Source organism: Eubalaena glacialis, chromosome 3, assembly GCF_028564815.1.
Source record: "Eubalaena glacialis isolate mEubGla1 chromosome 3, mEubGla1.1.hap2.+ XY, whole genome shotgun sequence".
Taxonomy (NCBI): Eukaryota; Metazoa; Chordata; class Mammalia; order Artiodactyla; family Balaenidae; genus Eubalaena; species Eubalaena glacialis.
In genome coordinates, this window is record NC_083718.1 from 23,084,369 (window position 1) to 23,105,184 (window position 20,816).

A 20,816-nucleotide genomic window follows, 5' to 3' on the forward strand; every position below is an offset into this window, starting at 1 on the left:
TATGGTGTTAGGGAGTGTTCTAATTTCATACTTTTACATGTACCTGTCCAATTTTCCCAGCACCACTTATTGAAGAGGCTGTCTTTTCTCCACTGTATATGCTTGCCTCCTTTATCAAAGATAAGGTGACCATATGTGCGTGGGCTTATCTCTGGGCTTTCTATCCTGTTCCATTGATCTATATTTCTGTTTTTGTGCCAGTACCAAACTGTCTTGATTACTGTAGCTTTGTAATATAGTCTGAAGTCAGGGAGCCTGATTCCTCCAGCTCCATTTTTCATTCTCAAGATTGCTTTGGCTATTCGGGGTCTTTTGTGTTTCCATACAAATTGTGAAATTTTTGGTTCTAGTTCTGTGAAAAATGCCAGTGGTAGTTTGATAGGGATTGCATTGAATCTGTAGATTGCTTTGGGTAGCAGAGTCATTTTCACAATGTTGATTCTTCCAATCCAAGAACATGGTATATCTCTCCATCTATTTGTATCATCTTTAATTTCTTTCATCAGTGTCCTATAATTTTCTGCATACAGGTCTTTTGTCTCCTTAGGTAGGTTTATTCCTAGGTATTTGATTCTTTTTGTTGCAATGGTAAACGGGAGTGTTTTCTTAATTTCACTTTCAGATTTTTCATCATTAGTATACAGGAATGCAAGAGATTTCTGTGCATTAATTTTGTATCCTGCTACTTTACCAAATTCATTGATTAGCTCTAGTAGTTTTCTGGTAGCATCTTTTGGATTCTCTATGTATAGTATCATGTCATCTGCAAACAGTGACAGCTTTACTTCTTCTTTTCCGATTTGGATTCCTTTTATTTCTTTTTCGTCTCTGATTGCTGTGGCTAACACTTCCAAAACTATGTTGAATAATAGTGGTGAGAGTGGGCAACCTTGTCTTGTTCCTGATCTTAGTGGAAATGGTTTCAGTTTTTCACCATTGAGGACAATGTTGGCTGTGGGTTTGTCATATACGGCCTTTATTATGTTGAGGAAAGTTCCCTCTATGCCTACTTTCTGCAGGACTTTTATCATAAATGGGTGTTGAATTTTGTCGAAAGATTTCTCTGCATCTATTGAGATGATCATATGGTTTTTCTCCTTCAATTTGTTAATATGATGTATCACGTTGATTGATTTGCGTATATTGAAGAATCCTTGCATTCCTGGAATAAACCCCACTTGATCATGGTGTATGATCCTTTTAATGTGCTGTTGGATTCTGTTTGCTAGTATTTTGTTGAGGATTTTTGCATCTATGTTCATCAGTGATATTGGCCTGTAGTTTTCTTTCTTTGTGACATCTTTGTCTGGTTTTGGTATCAGGGTGATGGTGGCCTCGTAGAATGAGTTGGGGAGTGTTCCTCCCTCTGCAATATTTTGGAAGAGTTTGAGAAGGATAGGTGTTAGCTCTTCTCTAAATGTTTGATAGAATTCGCCTGTGAAGCCATCTGGTCCTGGGCTTTTGTGTGTTGGAAGATTTTTAATCACAGTTTCAATTTCAGTGCTTGTGATTGGTCTGTTCATATTTTCTATTTCTTCCTGGTTCAGTCTCGGCAGGTTGTGCATTTCTAAGAATCTGTCCATTTCTTCCAGGTTGTCCATTTTATTAGCATAGAGTTGCTTGTAGTAATCTCTTATGATCGTTTGTATTTCTGCAGTGTCAGTGGTTACTTCTCCTTTTTCATTTCTAATTCTATTAATTTGAGTCTTCTCCTTTTTTCTCTTGATGAGTCTGGCTAGTGGTTTATCAATTTTGTTTATCTTCTCAAAGAACCAGCTTTTAGTTTCATTGATTTTTGCTATTGTTTCCTTCATTTCTTTTTCATTTATTTCTGATCTGATCTTTATGATTTCTTTCCTTCTGCTAGCTTTGGGGTTTTTTTGTTCTTCTTTCTCTAATTGCTTTAGGTGCAAGGTTAGGTTGTTTATTCGAGATGTTTCCTGTTTCTTGATGTAGGCTTGTATTGCTATAAACTTCCCTCTTAGAACTGCTTTTGCTGCATCCCATAGGTTTTGGATCGTCGTGTCTCCATTGTCATTTGTTTCTAGGTATTTTTTGATTTCCCCTTTGATTTCTTCAGTGATCACTTCGTTATTAAGTAGTGTATTGTGTAGCCTCCATGTGTTTGTATTTTTTACAGATCTTTTCCTGTAATTGATATCTAGTCTCATAGCGTTGTGGTCGGAAAAGATACTTGATACGATTTCAATTTTTTTAAATTTACCAAGGCTTGATTTGTGACCCAAGATATGATCTATCCTGGAGAATGTTCCATGAGCACTTGAGAAAAATGTGTATTCTGTTGTTTTTGGGTGGAATGTCCTATAAATATCAATTAAGTCCATCTTGTTTAATGTATCATTTAAAGCTTGTGTTTCCTTATTTATTTTCATTTTGGATGATCTGTCCATTGGTGAAAGTGGGGTGTTAAAGTCCCCTACTATGATTGTGTTACTGTCGATTTCCCCTTTTATGGCTGTTAGTATTTGCCTTATGTATTGAGGTGCTCCTATGTTGGGTGCATAAATATTTACAATTGTTATACCTTCCTCTTGGATCGATCCCTTGATCATTATATAGTGTCCGTCTTTGTCTCTTGTAATTGTCTTTATTTTAAAGTCTATTTTGTCTGATATGAGAATTGCTACTCCAGCTTTCTTTTGATTTCCATTTGCATGGAATATCTTTTTCCATCCCCTCACTTTCAGTCTGTATGTGTCTCTAGGTCTGAAGTGGGTCTCTTGTAGACAGCATATATATGGGTCTTGTTTTTGTATCCATTCAGCCAGTCTGTGTCTTTTGGTGGGAGCATTTAATCCATTTACATTTAAGGTAATTATCGATATGTATGTTCCTATTCCCATTTTCTTAAATGTTTTGGGTTTGTTATTGTAGGTGTTTTCCTTCTCTTGTGTTTCTTGCCTAGAGAAGTTCCTTTAGCATTTGTTGTAAAGCTGGTTTGGTGGTGCTGAACTCTCTCAGCTTTTGCTTGTCTGTAAAGGTTTTAATTTCTCCATCAAATCTGAATGAGATCCTTGCTGGGTAGAGTAATCTTGGTTGTAGGTTTTTCTCCTTCATCACTTTAAGTATATCCTGCCACTCCCTTCTGGCTTGCAGCGTTTCTGCTGAAAGATCAGCTGTTAACCTTATGGGGATGCCCTTGTGTGTTATCTGTTGTTTTTCCCTTGCTGCTTTTAATATGTTTTCTTTATATTTAATTTTTGATAGTTTGATTAATATGTGTCTTGGTGTGTTTCTCCTTGGATTTATCCTGTATGGGACTCTCTGTGCTTCCAGGACTTGATTAACTATTTCCTTTCCCATATTAGGGAAGTTTTCAACTATAATCTCTTCAAATATTTTCTCAGTCCCTTTCTTTTTCTCTTCTTCTTCTGGGACCCCTATAATTCGAATGTTGGTGCGTTTAATGTTGTCCCAGAGGTCTCTGAGACTGTCCTCAGTTCTTTTCATTCTTTTTTCTTTATTCTGGTCTGCAGTAGTTATTTCCACCATTTTATCTTCCAGGTCACTTATCCGTTCTTCTGCCTCAGTTATTCTGCTATTGATCCCATCTAGAGTATTTTTAATTTCATTTATTGTGCTTGTCATCGTTTCTTGGTTCCTCTTTAGTTCTTCTACGTCCTTGTTAAATGTTTCTTGCATTTTGTCTATTCTATTTCCAAGACTTTGGATCATCCTTACTATCATTATTCTGAATTCTTTTTCAGGTAGACTACCGATTTCCTCTTCATTTGTTAGGTCTGGTGTGTTTTGACCCTGCTCCTTCATCTGCTGTGTGTTTTTCTGTCTTCTCATTTTGCTTATCTTACTGTGTTTGGGGTCTCCTTTTCACAGGCTGCAGGTTCGTAGTTCCCGTTGTTTTTGGTATCTGTCCCCAGTGGCTAAGGTTGGTTCAGTGGGTGGTGTAGGTTTCCTGGTGGAGGGAACTAGTGCCTGTGTTCTGGTGGATGAGGCTGGATGTTGTCTTTCTGGTGGGTTCGTCCACGTCTGGTGGTGTGTTTTGGGGTGTCTGTGGCCTTATTATGATTTTAGGCAGCCTCTCTGTTAATGGATGGGGCTGTGTTCCTCTCTTGCTAGTTGTTTGGCATAGGGTGTCCAGCACTGTAGCTTGCTGGTCGTTGAGTGAAGCTGGGTCTTGATGTTGAGATGGAGATCTGTGAGAGATTTTCGCCGTTTGGTATTACGTGGAGCTGGGAGGTCTCTTGTGGACCAGTGTCCTGAAGTTGGCTCTCCCACCTCAGAGGCACAGCCCTGATGCCTGGCTGGAGCACCAAGAGCCTTTCATCCACACGGCTGGGATGGCCACACAGCTACGTATTTCTACTATTTTAAAGGTGTAAAAACCATTGTTATCTCACAGGTTGTACAGAAATGGGTGGCAGCCTAGATTTGGCCTGCAGGCTGTAGTTTGCTGACCCTGGCTTAGCATGTGGGTGGAAACCTTAGGGAGTTATATGTAAGTTCAGTAAAGGACGATAATGATTAATTAGAGGTAGCCAGGGACAGAAGGAGCATCTTCAGTAAGTGGTGAGTTTCTTGTTACTAAAGGGTTCAGGTATAGGCTGGATAATGAACTATCTGGAGAGGGATGATATAGAAATGTGTCTATTTAATACGACTTGTACTAGAATTTCCCCCTAATTCTGTAGGAGTATTGAAATCAGAATGATATGTGATTGCTCTAAAAGCATACTTGCTTTTTCAAGGGAAGCGTGCTGTTTTCCCTCACTTGGTACTTACTTTCACCTCCATGCTGCAGGAACAGGGACTGTTGAGGGTGGGGTGGCAGCTTCACTGCTTCAGCAATTCTGCCAAGTGTTCAGGGACCCCTGGGATGTGCCTTCCTGGGGGAGTTGGTTTGTCCATTTGTGTGCAGCCCAGGAGAGGACCTAAGATATCGACACCCTAAGAGAGGACACTCTACTGTCTGAATACCACCTTGTTCTGTCACTGAATCTCCCTGGGGACACCTGGGGGACAAGGTGGCCGGGGTTAGGAAGCTTCACCTCTAGTTCGTTCTTTCTGTGCCTGGGTCATGCCTCGTTCTGTGACTAGAGAATGTCACTTCCAACATTCTCCCCTCCAGACAAAGGGGGAAACCGTTGCTCTCTGGGGACCTCTGAGTCTCTGTCCAGAATGACCTTGAGAACCCAAGTCCAATGGACCAAGGTGTGACGCCTTGACTGTCCAGGAGCTGATCGTCCGGGCTGTGGACGGCTAGAGATTGGGTTGTTTCTATTCCTGTCAACGCTGCTGTCTTGATTTTTCTCTTCTCCCGTTTGCCTGACTTCTATCCATTTAACTTCTAATCAGCATCTCTGCCAGAATAAACAAAAATAAAAAGTAAACAGCTTTTTCCTGAAGGAGAAAATGGAAAGTGCTGGTTTGAAGTTTTAAATTTTTTTTTTTTTCACACACACACACACACACTGTATTTTATTTTTACAAGAGATAAATAGACTGACACCAAGCATTGTACATGGATGACCACAACAAAAGCAACAATGATTGCAATTACCAAACATGAAATACACTCATACTATGTCATAATATTGACATTCAGTCCAGTAATCCTCCACTGTAACAGCTCCTTTACTTTGCAGTGAAAATTGATTTGTATATTCTTTGCCTCTGAGTCCTTGTGGGATTTTTTTTTTTTAAATTCAAACAGAAAGTCACAAAAATTATACTCATCCTCATCAGTTCACTCAGTCCCATGTAATTAATTTTTCTTTTTCATCTTGATCTTTTGTTAGCACTTTTATGAGCTCATCAGTTTTTCATTAGAGTTCTGAAAATGCTTATTCATTCAGTTCAGCAGTACAGTCAGTTACCAGAAACCTGTGCTTGTCAGAGTCTTTTCCATGAATTTCTTGAAGATAAAACCCTTTTATAGGAACATATTTGCAAAAGCATCAGAGTACACCCAGAACTGTCTGTAATTGACAAAAGACTTAAAAATGCCCACGGTTAAAGATTTGATGAAAGTTCATAATAATGCAGTTGACAAGAAAATTAGTTATTTCTGAGATATATATTTTAAAGTAATAACTAGGATTATGACTTATAACATTATACCAGAACATACAAGATTTTTAGAAATTTCATGTAATGTCTGAAACATTTATATTAACATATTTCCATACAAATAACCCAATGAAAGTTTAGTATTAGTTGTTTTGTTTGTTTTTTTATACTGCAGGTTCTTATTAGTCATCAATTTTATACACATCAGTGTATACATGTCAATCCCAATCGCCCAATTCAGCACACCACCGTCCCCACCCCACCGCAGTTTTCCCCCCTTGGTGTCCATATGTCTGTTCTCTACATCTGTGTCTCAACTTCTGCCCTGCAAACTGGCTCATCTGTACCATTTTTCCAGGTTCCACATACATGCGTTAATATACGATATTTGTTTTTCTCTTTCTGACTTACTTCACTCTGTATGACAGTCTCTAGATCCATCCACGTCTCAACAAATGACTCAATTTCGTTCCTTTTTATGGCTGAGTAATATTCCATTGTATATATGTACCACAACTTCTTTATCCATTCGTCTGTTGATGGGCATTTAGGTTGCTTCCATGACCTGGCTATTGTAAATAGTGCTGCAATGAACATTCGGGTGCATGTGTCTTTTTGAATTACGGTTTTCTCTGGGTATATGCCCAGTAGTGGGATTGCTGGGTCATATGGTAATTCTATTTTTAGTTTTTTAAGGAAACTCCATATTGTTCTCCATAGTGGCTGTATCAATTTACATTCCCACCAACAGTGCAAGAGGGTTCCCCTTTCTCCACACCCTCTCCAGCATTTGCTGTTTGTAGATTTTCTGATGATGCCCATTCTAACTGGTGTGAGGTGATACCTCATTGTAGTTTTGATTTGCATTTCTCTAATAATTAGTGATGTTGAGCATCTTTTCATGTGCTTCGTGGCCGTCTGTATGTCTTCTTTGGAGAAATGTCTATTTAGGTCTTCTGCCCATTTTTGGATTGGGGTGTTTGTTTCTTTAATATTGAGCTGAATGAGCTGTTTATATATTTTGGAGATTAATCCTTTGTCCGTTGATTCGTTTGCAAATAATTTCTCCCATTCTGAGGGTTGTCTTTTCATCTTGTTTATGGTTTCCTTTGCTGTGCAAAAGCTTTGAAGTTTCATTAGGTCCCATTTGTTTATTTTTGTTTTTATTTCCATTACTCTAGGAGGTGGATCAAAAAAGATCTTGCTGTGATTTATGTCAAAGAGTGTTCTTCCTATGTTTTCCTCTAAGAGTTTTATAGTGTCCAGTCTTACATTTAGGTCTGTAATCCATTTTGAGTTTATTTTTGTGTATGGTGTTAGGGAGTATTCTAATTTCATTCTTTTACATGTAGCTGTCCAGTTTTCCCAGCACCACTTATTGAAGAGACTGTCTTTTCTCCATTGTATATTTTTGCCTTCTTTGTCATAGATTAGTTGACCATAGGTGCATGGGTTTATCTCTGGGCTTTCTATCTTGTTCCATTGATCTATGTTTCTGTTTTTGTGCCAGTACCATATTGTCTTGATTACTGTAGCTTTGTAGTATAGTCTGAAGTCAGGGAGTCTGATTCCTCCAGCTCCGTTTTTTTCCCTCAAGACTGCTTTGGCTATTCGGGGTCTTTTGTGTCTCCATACAAATTTTAAGATGATTTGTTCTAGCTCCGTAAAAAATGCCATTGGTAATTTGATAGGGATTGCATTGAATCTGTAGATTTTTGTATGCCTTTATCCAAACCCCAAACTACTCTCATCGAAACAGAGTTTTCTCTACATTTTTGTGAAGCACAGGAAACTTAAAAAACTTTATTTTGGGGATTTAAAAAATTGAGATATATTTGACATACAGCATTGAGTACATTTAAGGTGTACAACATAGAGATTTGCTACATTTATGTTGCAATATGGTTGCCACTGTACCGTCAGCTAACACCTCTATCCCATCACATAGTTATCATTTCTTCAAGTACTGGGAACAATTAAGATCTAGTCTCTTAGTAAGTTTAATGTTTATAATACGATTTTGTTGTCTATAATCACTGTACTGTGTTAGGTCTCCAGGACTTATTTATCTGCTAGTTTTAAGTATCTACCCCTAAACAACATCCCTCCCGTTCCCTCTTTTGGGGATTTTTAAGCATACACAGACGTAGACAGGAGAGTACAATCAACCCCAGGTGCCCATTACCAGCTTTGACAGTGATTGACTCCTGGCCAGTCTTGTGTCATTGATACACTTCGCCCGCCTCCTGAGTTATTCTGGACCAAATCAGAGGAAGCTTTTGATGTGGTGTATTGACACTAACATCTTGATTCTGTGTTTTCTGTTTCAGATAATTGCCTTTGATGAGTTAAGGACGGATTTTAAGAACCCCATCGACCAGTGCAACCCTGTTCATGCGGTAAGTGGTGGGTGCTGGTGGCCGGAAGGGTGGTGTCACCCCAGGCCACCAAGGGCCTGTGAAGGAGGGCGAGGTCTCGATGAGTAGGGTGGGTGAAGCGTAGGCTCGGCCCTGGCTGCACCTCCGTGCCTGGCTCAGGGCGGTTGTTCCTGAGGTGGCTGAGGTCTCTATTTATCATGCAAAGTCAGGTATAGCAGTCCCAATACCCGGGTGGGAAAGGTCTGTGTGCTGTGGCTGGGCAGTCCTCAAGGCCCCATGTTAGTGGGTTTTGGCTACGCATCCTTGAACAAGGAGAGAGGCTCAGGCCGGCCACCATGTTGGCAGGTGTAGGAGCCTCACCATGGTCGTCCCCACTCTGTACTTCGCCAGGTTTCTCAGAGGGAGGCTCGCAGGGGGGTTGATGTGTGCAGCTCCTTGCCCCATATCCGTCACCCAGGAAGCATTCGTCTCAGGAGGTTCTGCGGGCCTGAGGTCAGCTTGCCTCCCCCTGGGGAACCTGATGCCGTCTGGTTGTCTGGTCCGGCTTCCACACGTGAGAGACCTCCTGCCCCAGCACCTGCTGCCCCCAGACCTCTGCTGCTCCATCCGGCTTGTCAGGCCGCGCCTGCTGCCCTCCCACGTGCCCTGGAGTGGATGTAGAAAGAGGCCTCGATGCGGGGAGAGGAGGAGGACCTCATGCCTGTTGAGTGGGAGTGGGTGTCGGCTGTCCGCCCCTCTGCTCAGCGCAGCCCACCTCCCAGAGCCAGGCACCAGCCCGCCTGTGGACAGAGCCTTTTCCGGACACTTTCCAGACCAGGACCACTGGGCCCGAAGGATGGAGCTCACAGTTCATGCGAGTCTCTCTCTCAGTCTAAGCTCGCTGGGCCTGCACGGAGTTGAACTTCCTTCCAGGCCCTGGTTTCCAGTGCTAAGGCACGCTTGTGTTTGAATAGTTCTGTTGATAGTTTGATAGTTTCAGTCAAAAGTTTTAGAGAGAACACCAGGATTTTCTAGTGTGAATATATATATATATGAAAAATATATATTAGTATGAATCTTAACCTGGAAGGCTTATGACATCATTCTTTAGTGACAGGGACAAAGAGGTCTGTTCTGCTTAGCGGCAGGCCCCCTGAAGAAGGCTGTGCTCTTAGGTACCAAAAGACCAGGGGAGCAGGCTTTGGTGTCACCCTCTGTAAAGTACAGGGTTATTATTGGAGTTGTTGTTTTGAGTTTTTACTACATGCTGGGAACTATATATATGTAACCTATAATCCTCACAGCTTTGCTAGACAGGCATTGTTTACCCAGTTTATAGACTCTTATCCAAGGACTCAAAGCTCATGAGCGGTGAAGTCAGGATTGGAGCCCAAGTCTGCCTGTGTTCTTACCACCTACTCTACGTTGTCCCTTTAAGAGCCTGATTTTATAATCCCTTTGGCATCAAATGCTTTGATTCTATGAAAGAGAGCCTAACCCTTTCCAAGTCAACCGTGTGAAGCGGAATTTTGTGACAAGTTGGAAGAATCCCTAAGATCCACCTGAAAACTTACTATAGCTTATGAAACTTGTCATTATTAAAATCCATTTTGTTTCCATCTGCCAGCCTCACCACCACTTGGCTAACTTGGCTCCTCCAGGCCTGAAAGCGTTGCCCCTTGGGTCTCATTTCTTTCTGGATGCTTTTGTGTGTGGCCCCAGCATCACACACTTGGCTCGTCAGCATCGACCAGGTGCACAGAGCTGCCCTAGTCCGAGAGGGCGCTTCCGTTTGGAATGCCAGGGAGTCAAGAGCCTGCTTTCCTTCCTCCTGGTGGCTTGGGCTCAAATTAGAAAGCGGCTCACTTAGAACACCCAGAGTTTCTTGTGTGATCTCAGGGTAAATACTAGTGAAGAAATAGTGTCCTGCCCCTCAATTCCATCATGCGAATTCAACACTGGGGTGCAGGAGGTTGGCAAAACCATGAGACAGGTTTGTGGAGCCCGTTTCCATCTCACCTTGGCAGGTTCCTTAGCTCAGGCAGAATAAAGAAAATTAGGACCAGTGTATGTCCCACTGGGAGCTTCTGTGCAAGGTCAGTGCAAGGACAGAAACTGCACACAGTAGGTGCTCAAATAACTATTTGTTGATGAAAGAATGAATGACTGAAGGGTGAGGTTGCATAGCAGAGAAGCTGGATCTCAACTCTTTATTCCTATTATTAAAGCCACACTTCTTCACAGGTGTAGGAAACAAACTTATGGTTACCAGGGGAAAGTGGGGGATGAATTGGGAGATTGGGATTGACATATACACACCACTATATATAAAACAGATAACTAATAAGGACCTACTGTATAGTATAGGGAACTCTACTCAGTACTCTGTAATGACCTATATGGGAAAAAAAATCTTACAAAGAGTGGATATCTGTATACATATAACTGATTCACTTTACTGTATACCCGAAACTAACACAACTTTGTAAATCAACTATACTCCAATAAAAATAAAAATAAATAAAGCCACATTTTTAATTAGTTAATGAATTAATTAAGGAGTCTGGGCCCCGAAGGCCAGACATCTCATGGATAGACTCAAGCCCTTAAGTAAAGGACTCTTGTCTGAGATTAAAAAAAAAAATCCATAAAAACCCTAAATGGAAGTGTATTAGACACATTTCCCCCAGTTTTTATGATGTTACGCCCTGGCAGGAACTTAAACGCTTTGGAAGCCTCATTTAAGTCATCTTTAAGCTCTTTGGGCCCCTGGAGATCCTCTGAAGCAGCATCTCAGGCTCAGGTGGCTTGACAAAGCTGCTTCGCTGCTCGGTAACTCCAGCCCTGGATGGACTTGTGTTACAAACAATTGCCGATTGGTGTGATGCATTTCTAAATGAATATGCATGAGGCCCACTGGTTCTTTGGATTTAAGCTCCAAATATTGTTGGACCCTCTGGGTGGACCCCTCTTCCATGTGGTAGGAAGAGGAGGAATGTTTGTTTTTACTCCTAGTTTCTCATGTTAACCCTTTCCCCTTCCTTTTGCCAGCTGGGCATTTAATATCACTGTAAAGTAATGAGAAATGTCCTTTAGAGGATCTGACTTGCTGGGGAAGGAGCTAGCGTGTGTCCTGAACCTCCCTCTTACATGCCTGTTATCTCACACCTTTTCCCACTATTCTCCATTTAGGCAGCCTCGATGCCCAGCTGTGTTTGTGCTTGTGTGTGCACGAGGATGTGGTCTGTCTTCCTAGCCATGTGGATGCTAATTTGTCCTGATGTGGGCTCTTTCCTCTGGGCTTAAAGGGTGCACAGGAATCACTATATTTATGATTTAATTAGGGAAATTGAAGTATCCCAGCCACCTGTCTTCTCCTGATCCACGAGGAATCTCATTATCATCACATCTACCGCAACCAAATTGCCTCAGTAATGAAGCACTGGGAGATGCCACAGCTGTGTTCAGAGTGGCTGCAGAAATCGCAGAAGTCACTGTGGGAAAGGGGAGGCAGCACTTAGTGTGTTAGGCAAGCATCGTCACCTGTCCAGCCCCGGAGCATCTTCCTTTGGCAGCGAGCCAGACTCTGGAGATGGACTTGGGCATCTTGAAAAGTCTTAGCCCCGGGGCACTGCTGGTGTCTAATTGAGTGGGAAGATTGCTTCCTCTAAATACAGTCACTTTAGAAAAATAAAACCAATGGGCAGAGAACTTCCACCCCTCACACACTAATCAGGCACACATGCTCTTCGTGGCTTGAATGGGAAGCCCTCCCGGGGACCCGACCGCAGGCTTTGGATTCATGAGCATGTGGTGCCCGTTCTGCAGTTTGACTGTCTTATAGGGACACAGAGGCTGTAGGAAAAAGTACAGAAACCTGTGCTGGGCTGAGAGGGAAGCTGAGCCCATGCTGTTTGCTGGGAAAGTTCAGTTAAGAGCAAGTAACTATGACAAGGTAGATGGAGAAAAGCTCAAAGCTCTTTTTTTCTTTCAATTTTATTGAGATATAACTGACATATAGCAGTGTATTTAATTTAAGGTGTATAGCATAAGGACTTGACTTACATATATTGCAAAATAATTGGTTAACATCCATCATTTCATACAGATACAAAAGAAAAAAGAAAAAAAGTGATGAAAATTTTGGGATTTATTCACTTAGCAGCTTTCAAATATGCCACACAGCAGTGTTAGCTATAGTCATCACGTTGTACATTACATCCCCAGGAATTACATCTTATGACTGGAAGATTGTACCTTTTGATCGCCTTTATCCAGTTCCCTCTCCAGCTCTGACAACCACAAATATGAGTTGGTTTTGTTGTTCTTGTTTTGTTTTGTTTTTAGATTCCACATGTAAGTGAGATCATACAGTATTTGTCTTTCTCTGTCTGACTTATTTCACTTAACACAGTGCCCTCGAGGTCCATCCATGTTGTTGCAAAAGGCAAGATTTACTTCTTTCTTATGGCTGAATAATATTCCATTATATATGTGCATACCACAACTGCTTTATCCATTTATTTGTCAATGGACACTTAGGTTGTTTCCATGCCTTGGCTATTGTAAAAAATGCTGTTATGAACATGGGGGTGTAGATATCTCTTCAACATAGTGATTTTGTTTCCTTTGGATATATCTGGAAGTGGAATGATGGATCATGTGGTACTTCTATTTTTAACTTTTTGAGGAACCTCCATACTGTTTTCCACAGTGGCCGTATCAATTCACATCCCCACCAACAGTGCACCGGGGTTCCCTTTTTTCCCACAGCCTCATCAGCATTTGTTATCTCTTTTCTTTTTGAGGCTAGTCATTCTAACAGGTGTGAGGTGATATCTCATTGTGGTTTTAATTTGCATTTCCCTGGTGATTAGTGATATTGAGCACCTTTTCATGTACCTGGGGGCCATCTGTATGTCTTCTTTGGAAGAATGTCTATTTTCCTCTGCCCATTTTTAATTGGATCATTTGGTTTTTTGCTGTTGAGTTGTATGAGCAGAAACTCTTGTTAGGGAAAGCCACTTGAGTGGGAGCATGAAGGTCATGACTGGGAGGGATCTGTGGTGGGTTCTGCCTCCTCTACTAGGGGCTGAATGTGGGGCTTCTCATGTTCTTTCAGCAGAAAATCTAACCTCCCCTCTCTTTCCTTTCTCGTGCATCCTGATAGAGGGAACGGCTGAGGAACATCGAGCGCATCTGCTTCCTTCTACGAAAGGTCAGTGCAAGCACCCAGTGACGGAATTTGGATGGTCACATGGTCACGATGGTCACACAGTGAGAGGGGCTGGTGAGGCTCAGTGTCTGCTTCGGTCCTGTCTCCCCACAAAGGCAAATGGTGGCAGGCGAGGAGGAGGTGGGAGCACGTGATCACTTCTTTGGAAACCTCCAGAGACAAGAGGAGCTAATTAAAAGGGATGGCCATCAATCAGTGTCAGGACAGCACTGGATATTTGCAAGTGCCCTCTGGTTGCATTTAGAGGTTCTTTATCTTTGCATGATGATGGATGGCATTTACAGCTGATGTTGCCTCACAGCCTTTGTTCCTGTCTGATGCGGGGCTCAGAAACACTCCCACCTTGGCTCAGCCAAGTTTTTAACTGGTTGTTGGGTTTCCTTTGAGGTTTCAACCTGCCACTCAGCTTTGCAGTTTGATTGACAGCATCATCAGGAGTGTCGGAGGGGTGGGAAGGGAGATGTTATTAAAGGGGGAGCCAAGCATTCAGAGAGTTGCTCTGAATGGATGGGCAGTAGGTCACAGCTGCCCTCAATGCATTCAGGAAGCACACGTGTGCACGCATATCCATGTGTGCATGCATGTGCAGCTCACGTTTAGTATTTAGCAGGACTCTGTGACGTAGCTGCGGTACCCCTGTGGCAGAGAGACCAGTCTGCCACTCTCCGGTAAGGAAAGCGAGTACTTTCTTCCAGCAAAGTGTGGATAACAGCAACTTGCATGTAAAACTAACAGTGTCCATTGCCTTGAGCCAAAGGACATCCCCTATCTCTGTTCAGAGCAGATGTGCTACAGGCCATAGGAAAGCCACCTGTCAACCCAAAAGAAGTTTTTGAGCCTTATGTGAATAGGAGAGAAACCAAATGCCGTGCCAAAAATTGATGGAAGGGAAACAATTTTGCAAGCTTTTGAAATCTTTTCTATATTTCAATTAATGATACCTTTCCTTGGGAGAGAGAGCTTAATCAAGAAGTCAATTATTTTTCTAGCTAATTACTTGTCCTTTAATGTTTTCCAAGAGACTCAGTATGTCATAGTTCCACATCTGTGTCACAGTGGGGAAGTAAGCTCAGATAATGAAAATACTAGTGATCCAAGGAATAAAAAATGATTAAGAAAATAGCGTATGACATTTGGTATTAAGGGTACTTCATGAATTTGTAAATTATTTTCCCAGATAATGTCTTGGACACCAATAACCTGCTCCAGCTGTCACTTCCATAGACTCTAGTTTGTTCTTTAAGACTGACACCCAAGTGTCTTTCACACTGCAAATTGCCCTTTTTTCGCCATTTTGAATGTACCATCCTGAATTCTCTGGCAGAGCAATAACCTGCATCCATCACATTTGAGCCTTGCTCATTTTTCTGTGTTGCTTGACCACTTACTCTAGCCAGACAGCAGGCAATGGCCTGTGGCTGCCTCTGCCGAGGTCCTACCTTACAGTCCTGTGTTACACGGTAAATCCTGTTACTTAACCTATTTTGTGTAAAGGAGTTTGTATCTGCTAATCCCATGCTCCTCATTTGTCCTTCCCCTCCTCCCTTTCCCCTTTGGAAACCATACGTCTGTTTTCTATGTCTGTGAGTCTGGTTCTTCTGTTTTGTATATAGATTCATTTGTCTTATTTTTTAGATTCCACATAGAAGTGACATCATTTAGTATTTCTTTCTCTGTCTGACTTACTCAACTAAGCATAATATTCTCTAGGTCCATCCATGTTGCTGCAAATGGCAATATTTCATTCCTCTTTTATCGCTGAGTCATATTCCATTGTATATATACATACCACATCTTCTTTATCCATTCATCTGTTGATGGAGATTTAGGTTGCTTTCGTGTCTTGGCTACTGTAAATAGTGCTGCAACTAACATTGGGGTGCATGTATCTTGTGGAATTATAGTTTTGTCCGGGTATATGCCAGGAGTGGGATTGCTGGATCATATGGTAGCTCTGTTTTTAGTGTTTTAAGGAACCTCCATACTGTTCTCCATAGTGGCTGCACCAATTTACATTCCCACCAACAGTGTAGGAGGGTTCCCTTTTCTCCACACCCTCTCCAGCATTTATTATTTGTAGACTTTTTGATGATGGCCATTCTGACAGGTGTGAGGTAATACCTCGTTGTAGTTTTGATTTGCATTTCTCCAGTAATTAGTGATGTTGAGCATCTTTCCATGTGCCTATTGGCCATTTGTATGTCTTCTTTGGAGAAATGTCTATTTAGGTCTTCTACCCATTTTTTTTTTTTTTTAATTTTTTTTAAATTAATTTATTTATTTTTGGCTGTGTTGGGTCTTCGTTTCTGTGCGAGGGCTTTCTCCAGTTGCGGCAAGCGGGGGCCACTCTTCATCGCGGTGCGCGGGCCTCTCACTATCGCGGCCTCTCTTCTTGCGGAGCACAGGCTCCAGACGCACAGGCTCAGTAGTTGTGGCTCACGGGCCCAGTTGCTCCGCGGCATGTGGGATCCTCCCAGACCAGGGCTCGAACCCGCGTCCCCTGCACTAGCAGGCAGACTCTCAACCACTGTGCCACCAGGGAAGCCCTCTACCCATTTTTTGATTGGGTGTTTGTTTTTTTTTGATATTGAGTTGTATGAGCTGTTTGTATATTTTGGAGATTAACTCCTTGTTGGTTGCATCGTTTGCACATATTTCCTCCCATTCCATAGGTTGTCTTTTTGTTTTGTTGATGGTTTCCTTTGCTGTGCAAAAGCTTTTAAGTTTGATTAGGTCCCATAATAGTCTTCTCATTTCTTCATTTCAACAGTGTCCATGACATAGCACAAAACTTATATTTTACCATATGTACTCCTTACATCAGATTTGTATTTTAAAATCAAATTTAACTCTTTATTGTATTCATTACGACACAGAAGGTCTCTAGCCTACAGTTTCCATCCCATTCCTTTCCTCTGCGTTTATGCCCTCTCCCCTCTTTGTAGTCTGTATTTTAACGTTACAAATAAATTCTCAAGCCAGTTCTGGTTCCTTGCACTGGAGAAGTGGTGGAGGGTGGTGGGGACGTATACAGGCTTCTGCTGCTTCCTGCCTGTGCCCTGATTATCTGTGTAACCCTCAGTGTGACTCTGAAGTGGGGGTGATAAGCACAGCACCCTCCTCGTGGAGTTGTGAGAATTAAATGAGATAATACATGTGCGTCTAGCTCATCAATGCTCGGGACGTACTAAATGTTGTTATTATTATATGACACTTAGCTGATACCTAAAACTTCCTGTAACATCCCCGAGCACACCCGTGGTGCTGAAGGAAGCTGAGGTAATCCTCGGCTGGTGGCAGCCCCCTTAACACCCCCTCCCATTTTCTTGGGTAACTGTCATTTGATGTTTGAGCAGAGTCACAGGGCAGGAAGGCCTGGGCCTCCTCTCTCCTGGCTCATTTTGAATGGGCTTCTGAGTTCAGATTCCCAAGCTGTGAGCACGTGCTGGGGGCGGTGGAGAGGGTTGATGGACTTGGTTAGCATCACCACCTTCTGGGAACTGTACCTTCCAAGAAATTTCTTGGAACTCATCTCGTAAACACCCCAGAGTGTAATGCATCTCAGCAGCTGATTGTTGTTAAACCACCTCCTCAGCTTTCTCGGGAGAAAGGAAGGGATTTTCAAAGTGGATCCATTTTTAGCTCTATAATTATCAGAAAATGTGTGCTTTGGGTAATTGTCTGAACTGCAGGATTCTTGTGTCGATTTGTGCTTATGATTCATTTTTTCATGGCGAGAGCCACTTGCCTCTTGTGCTGTGCTCCCCACTGGGCATGCTGTCACTCTGAGGGTCGCTGTCAAGTGCGGGTTTGGGAGCGGGGAGAGCGTGGAGAGCAGACGTTGGTTAGATGGCAGCTCTCGGGCACGCGAAGGGTCCTTGTGGGGAGGACGCTGACTCGGGGCCTCCTGTTGCATCTCCAGGTTCAGGCAATGGTTAGAGGAAGTGAACTTAAGTGAGAGCCGGAGATCGGCATGAGAATAAAGAGACACTTTCTTCGTAAGCAGCTGTCATCTAACCTTGAGGTCGGTCATCCTGGGGGCTAAGAAATGTTCACCTCCCTTAGGCGGAGTTAGACAGCCTGATGTCTGAGATGGTTTTGAGTTAGACGGAGCCTGCCTGAGAGGGGCGACTTAGTTGCATAGTTTGGGGCATCCCTTTGGTTTGACAAATCTGTGATTCTCCATTTCACCCCCTGATTTCCCCGAGAGTGTGTCCAGTCTCACTGCAGGTTTTCTGACATTGGTGGCTGTAAAAAGCTCTAGTGTGTGGATAATTCTCACTCTCTTCATTGAGCAGTTGCAGTTGACAGGAAAGAGGAGGATGAGCGGGTTGAGGGGGAGGGGGAGGGTGTTGAGTCCCTTGGGGAGGTATAACCAGTTTGGTGGCGGGGGGCCAGGTGCTCCAAGTTTAATTCTGGAGAGAACAAGGCAGTGGTAAGGCCACGAGTGTAATCACTGATGGCCACCAATGCCCCTCCCTGTTTCACGCTTATCAGAACCACACGTCTGTCTTAGGGGAGGCATCAGGGTGTGAAGTGAAGCTGAATGGTGTGAACCTGGTTCCACTGCAGAAATTTCCGCGATGTGCTTCTGAAAGCAGGGGTTGGGGGAGCTGGGGAATGGATATGACACTTCTATAGTGTAAAGTCAGTTTGTTAAGTAGGAAGACTGCATTATTGTTCCCAATTCTTCACCCTCCCCCGTATCCAGGACTGGCTATGTAATTTGCAGGGCCCAGTAAAAAATCAAAAATTTGCAGGGCCCAGTAAAAAATGAAAATGTGAGGCTCCATGACAAAAAGTTATTAGGAATCTTACGAAGCTGACAGCAGAGGATTCAGCCAAAGGTGGGACCCTTCTGAGCGTGGGACCCAGGTGCATCTGCATGGGAGACATGTCCCTGAAGCCGGCCCTGCCTGTATCCATGACCTTTGCATATGATTTTGCAGTTCCTCCTGAGAGAAGCAGAGTACATTTCCCCTCCCTGCTGATGGAGGGCTCTGCCATGTGATGGGCTGTGTCCACTGGAATGTGGCTGGGCTTGTGTGTACTGAGGCCTTAAGAGTTACTGGGTGTTTCTGCTCTTTTTCTTGCACTTCTGACATCATCAAGGCCAGCCCTCTGGTACAAGGAGCATGAGAGGCAGGGGATACAGACCTGAGCCCACCTGTAGCTCAGAGCCAAGCGCACTAGATCAGGTGACCCCCAGTCAACCTCTAGATGCGTGGGCAAGTATAAATGATTATTGTTTTAGGGCACTGAATTTTGGAGTGATTTGTGATGCAGCATTATTATGGCAATAGCTAACTGATACTATAAGCATCTGCCACATTTATAAGGGGGAAAATCTTTTTTTTTTTTAAAGAGATTTTATTCTGTGCCAGAGATCAGCCATTTGCTGACTCTACAAATTTATAAAATAGACAGTTTCAAACTCTGTCCCAATTTCTTTGACCTAAGAAGAAGCTACCAAATACATTTATATACCAGAACCTAGAGAAAGACTCATGTCACTTTGGAGCACACAATTTGTCATGCATTAAATACTTGGGAGAATGATGATGACGGTGCCTTTTCTCTAATTACTGGCACTCCCTGCCACAAGGGATTGTCTTGATTTCCGGTCTTTTTAGCCATTAACACAGTTCTTCCTGCAGGGCTCTGGAGGGAATGGTCTATTTTCATGGAGAGACATAATACAGGGAAAAGGGACACAAAAACTCAGAGGCAGTTGTGTGGAATGCCTTTGAGAGGCCATCCTTGATCAGAAGTTTTCCAGATCAGAATTCTCTGTGGCTTGGGGAATTTCTAAGGCGTGACAATGCTGCTTACTTTTCCTGAGTGACTACTGTATGCCTTTGAAAGGATTAACTCTTTTAATCCTCACAACATTTCTATGAAGTAGTCATGATTAATAGCCCCACTTAAAAGATGAGGAAATCAAGGTTTAGAGAGGTTAAGTATATATCCCGGAGTGTCATATTTCATAAGCTGGTAGAGCTGGGATTTGAAGGCAAGTCTGTTTGAAAAGAGTCCACATTTTCAATCACCACATTAAAGGGGAAATTGTTGGTTCGCTTTGAAACATGCTTCTTAAGGACCACTACTACAACAATATTGCTCAGCTATTTTAAAGGGAAGATACAAATACCAGAGCTACAGAGGGCTTCAGGGACCCTATAGTATGCTTGGCTCACCATCATGGGGCCAAGTGGATTCCCTTAAGGCTCTTTTCTAATTCTATTTAATTTCTTGGTGGGATCGTTCACCCCTAGAGGGAATGTTTGAAGAAAAGTAAAAATATCCTGGAATAAAACTTGCAACTAGTTCAGAAACCATGTCTCACGTATAATTTATTTTCAGATGCTTTCTGTGCAAACTCCTTGTTAGTCAGAGGGAAAGATGGGACATTTTACTCACTGTGTAAATAGTGATGCTGTCACGGGGTTGCTGAACCTGAAGCCAGAGGAAGAGCCCTGTCCTCGCTTCACTCCACTCCCAAGGCTGCAGCAGGAGAAGCAGAGGACTTCACAACAGCTGCCTTACATATGGGCTCTGGCTTCTCACTCGAATCTGGGGAGCTGGTTGGCCCTATCCTTATTAGTTCTCCATTGCCATGATATTAGCAGCTCAGGACAACTACGATTTATATTTCTCATGAGTCCATGGGTCATCTGGTGGTTCCACTGATCTTGGATGGGCTTATAGGGAGAAGGGGGTGTTCTTCTGGTCTTGGCTGGGGCTCATTCATGTGTCTGGCAGGCAGCAGACTGTAAGCTAATCTAGGATGGCCTCAGCTGGGATGGGCCATCTCATTCTCCAAAGACTAATCTAGACTTGTTCTCATGGTGTCATAGAGAAGCAAGAGAAGAAGTGGAAATACACAAGAACTTTTTCAAGCTTTGGTTTGCATCAGATCTATTAGTGTCCTATTATTGGCCGAAGTGAGTCACATGGCCAAGCCCAGGGTCACAGTGGGAGGGACTACAGAGTTACAGGGCAAAGGGTGTGGATACAGGGAGACCATTAATTGGTACCATGAATGCCATCAATCTATCATTTATTTGTAGTAAAGGGATGAGTTATCACCTTACTCCTGTTAGAATGGGGATGAGATAGCAGATGCTAGTGAGGATGTGGAGAAAAGGGATTCCTTGTGAACTGTTGGTGGGATT

General features: G+C 42.8%; 1 protein-coding gene across 2 annotated transcripts in view; it reads left to right on the forward strand.

Moving 5' to 3' along the window:
• The window catches only part of CNIH3 (cornichon family AMPA receptor auxiliary protein 3), a 127,323-nt gene that overhangs the window by 48,902 nt on the left and 57,605 nt on the right, over positions 1 to 20,816 (forward strand). Inside the window, exons 2-3 of one of the 2 annotated variants that reach the window (XM_061185351.1) lie at positions 8,379 to 8,447; positions 13,576 to 13,623. In XM_061185351.1, the coding sequence (XP_061041334.1) occupies positions 8,379 to 8,447; positions 13,576 to 13,623 (117 nt within the window). The remainder of the gene's footprint in view (positions 1 to 8,378; positions 8,448 to 13,575; positions 13,624 to 20,816) is intronic. The other variant, XM_061185352.1, reaches the window with a different exon arrangement.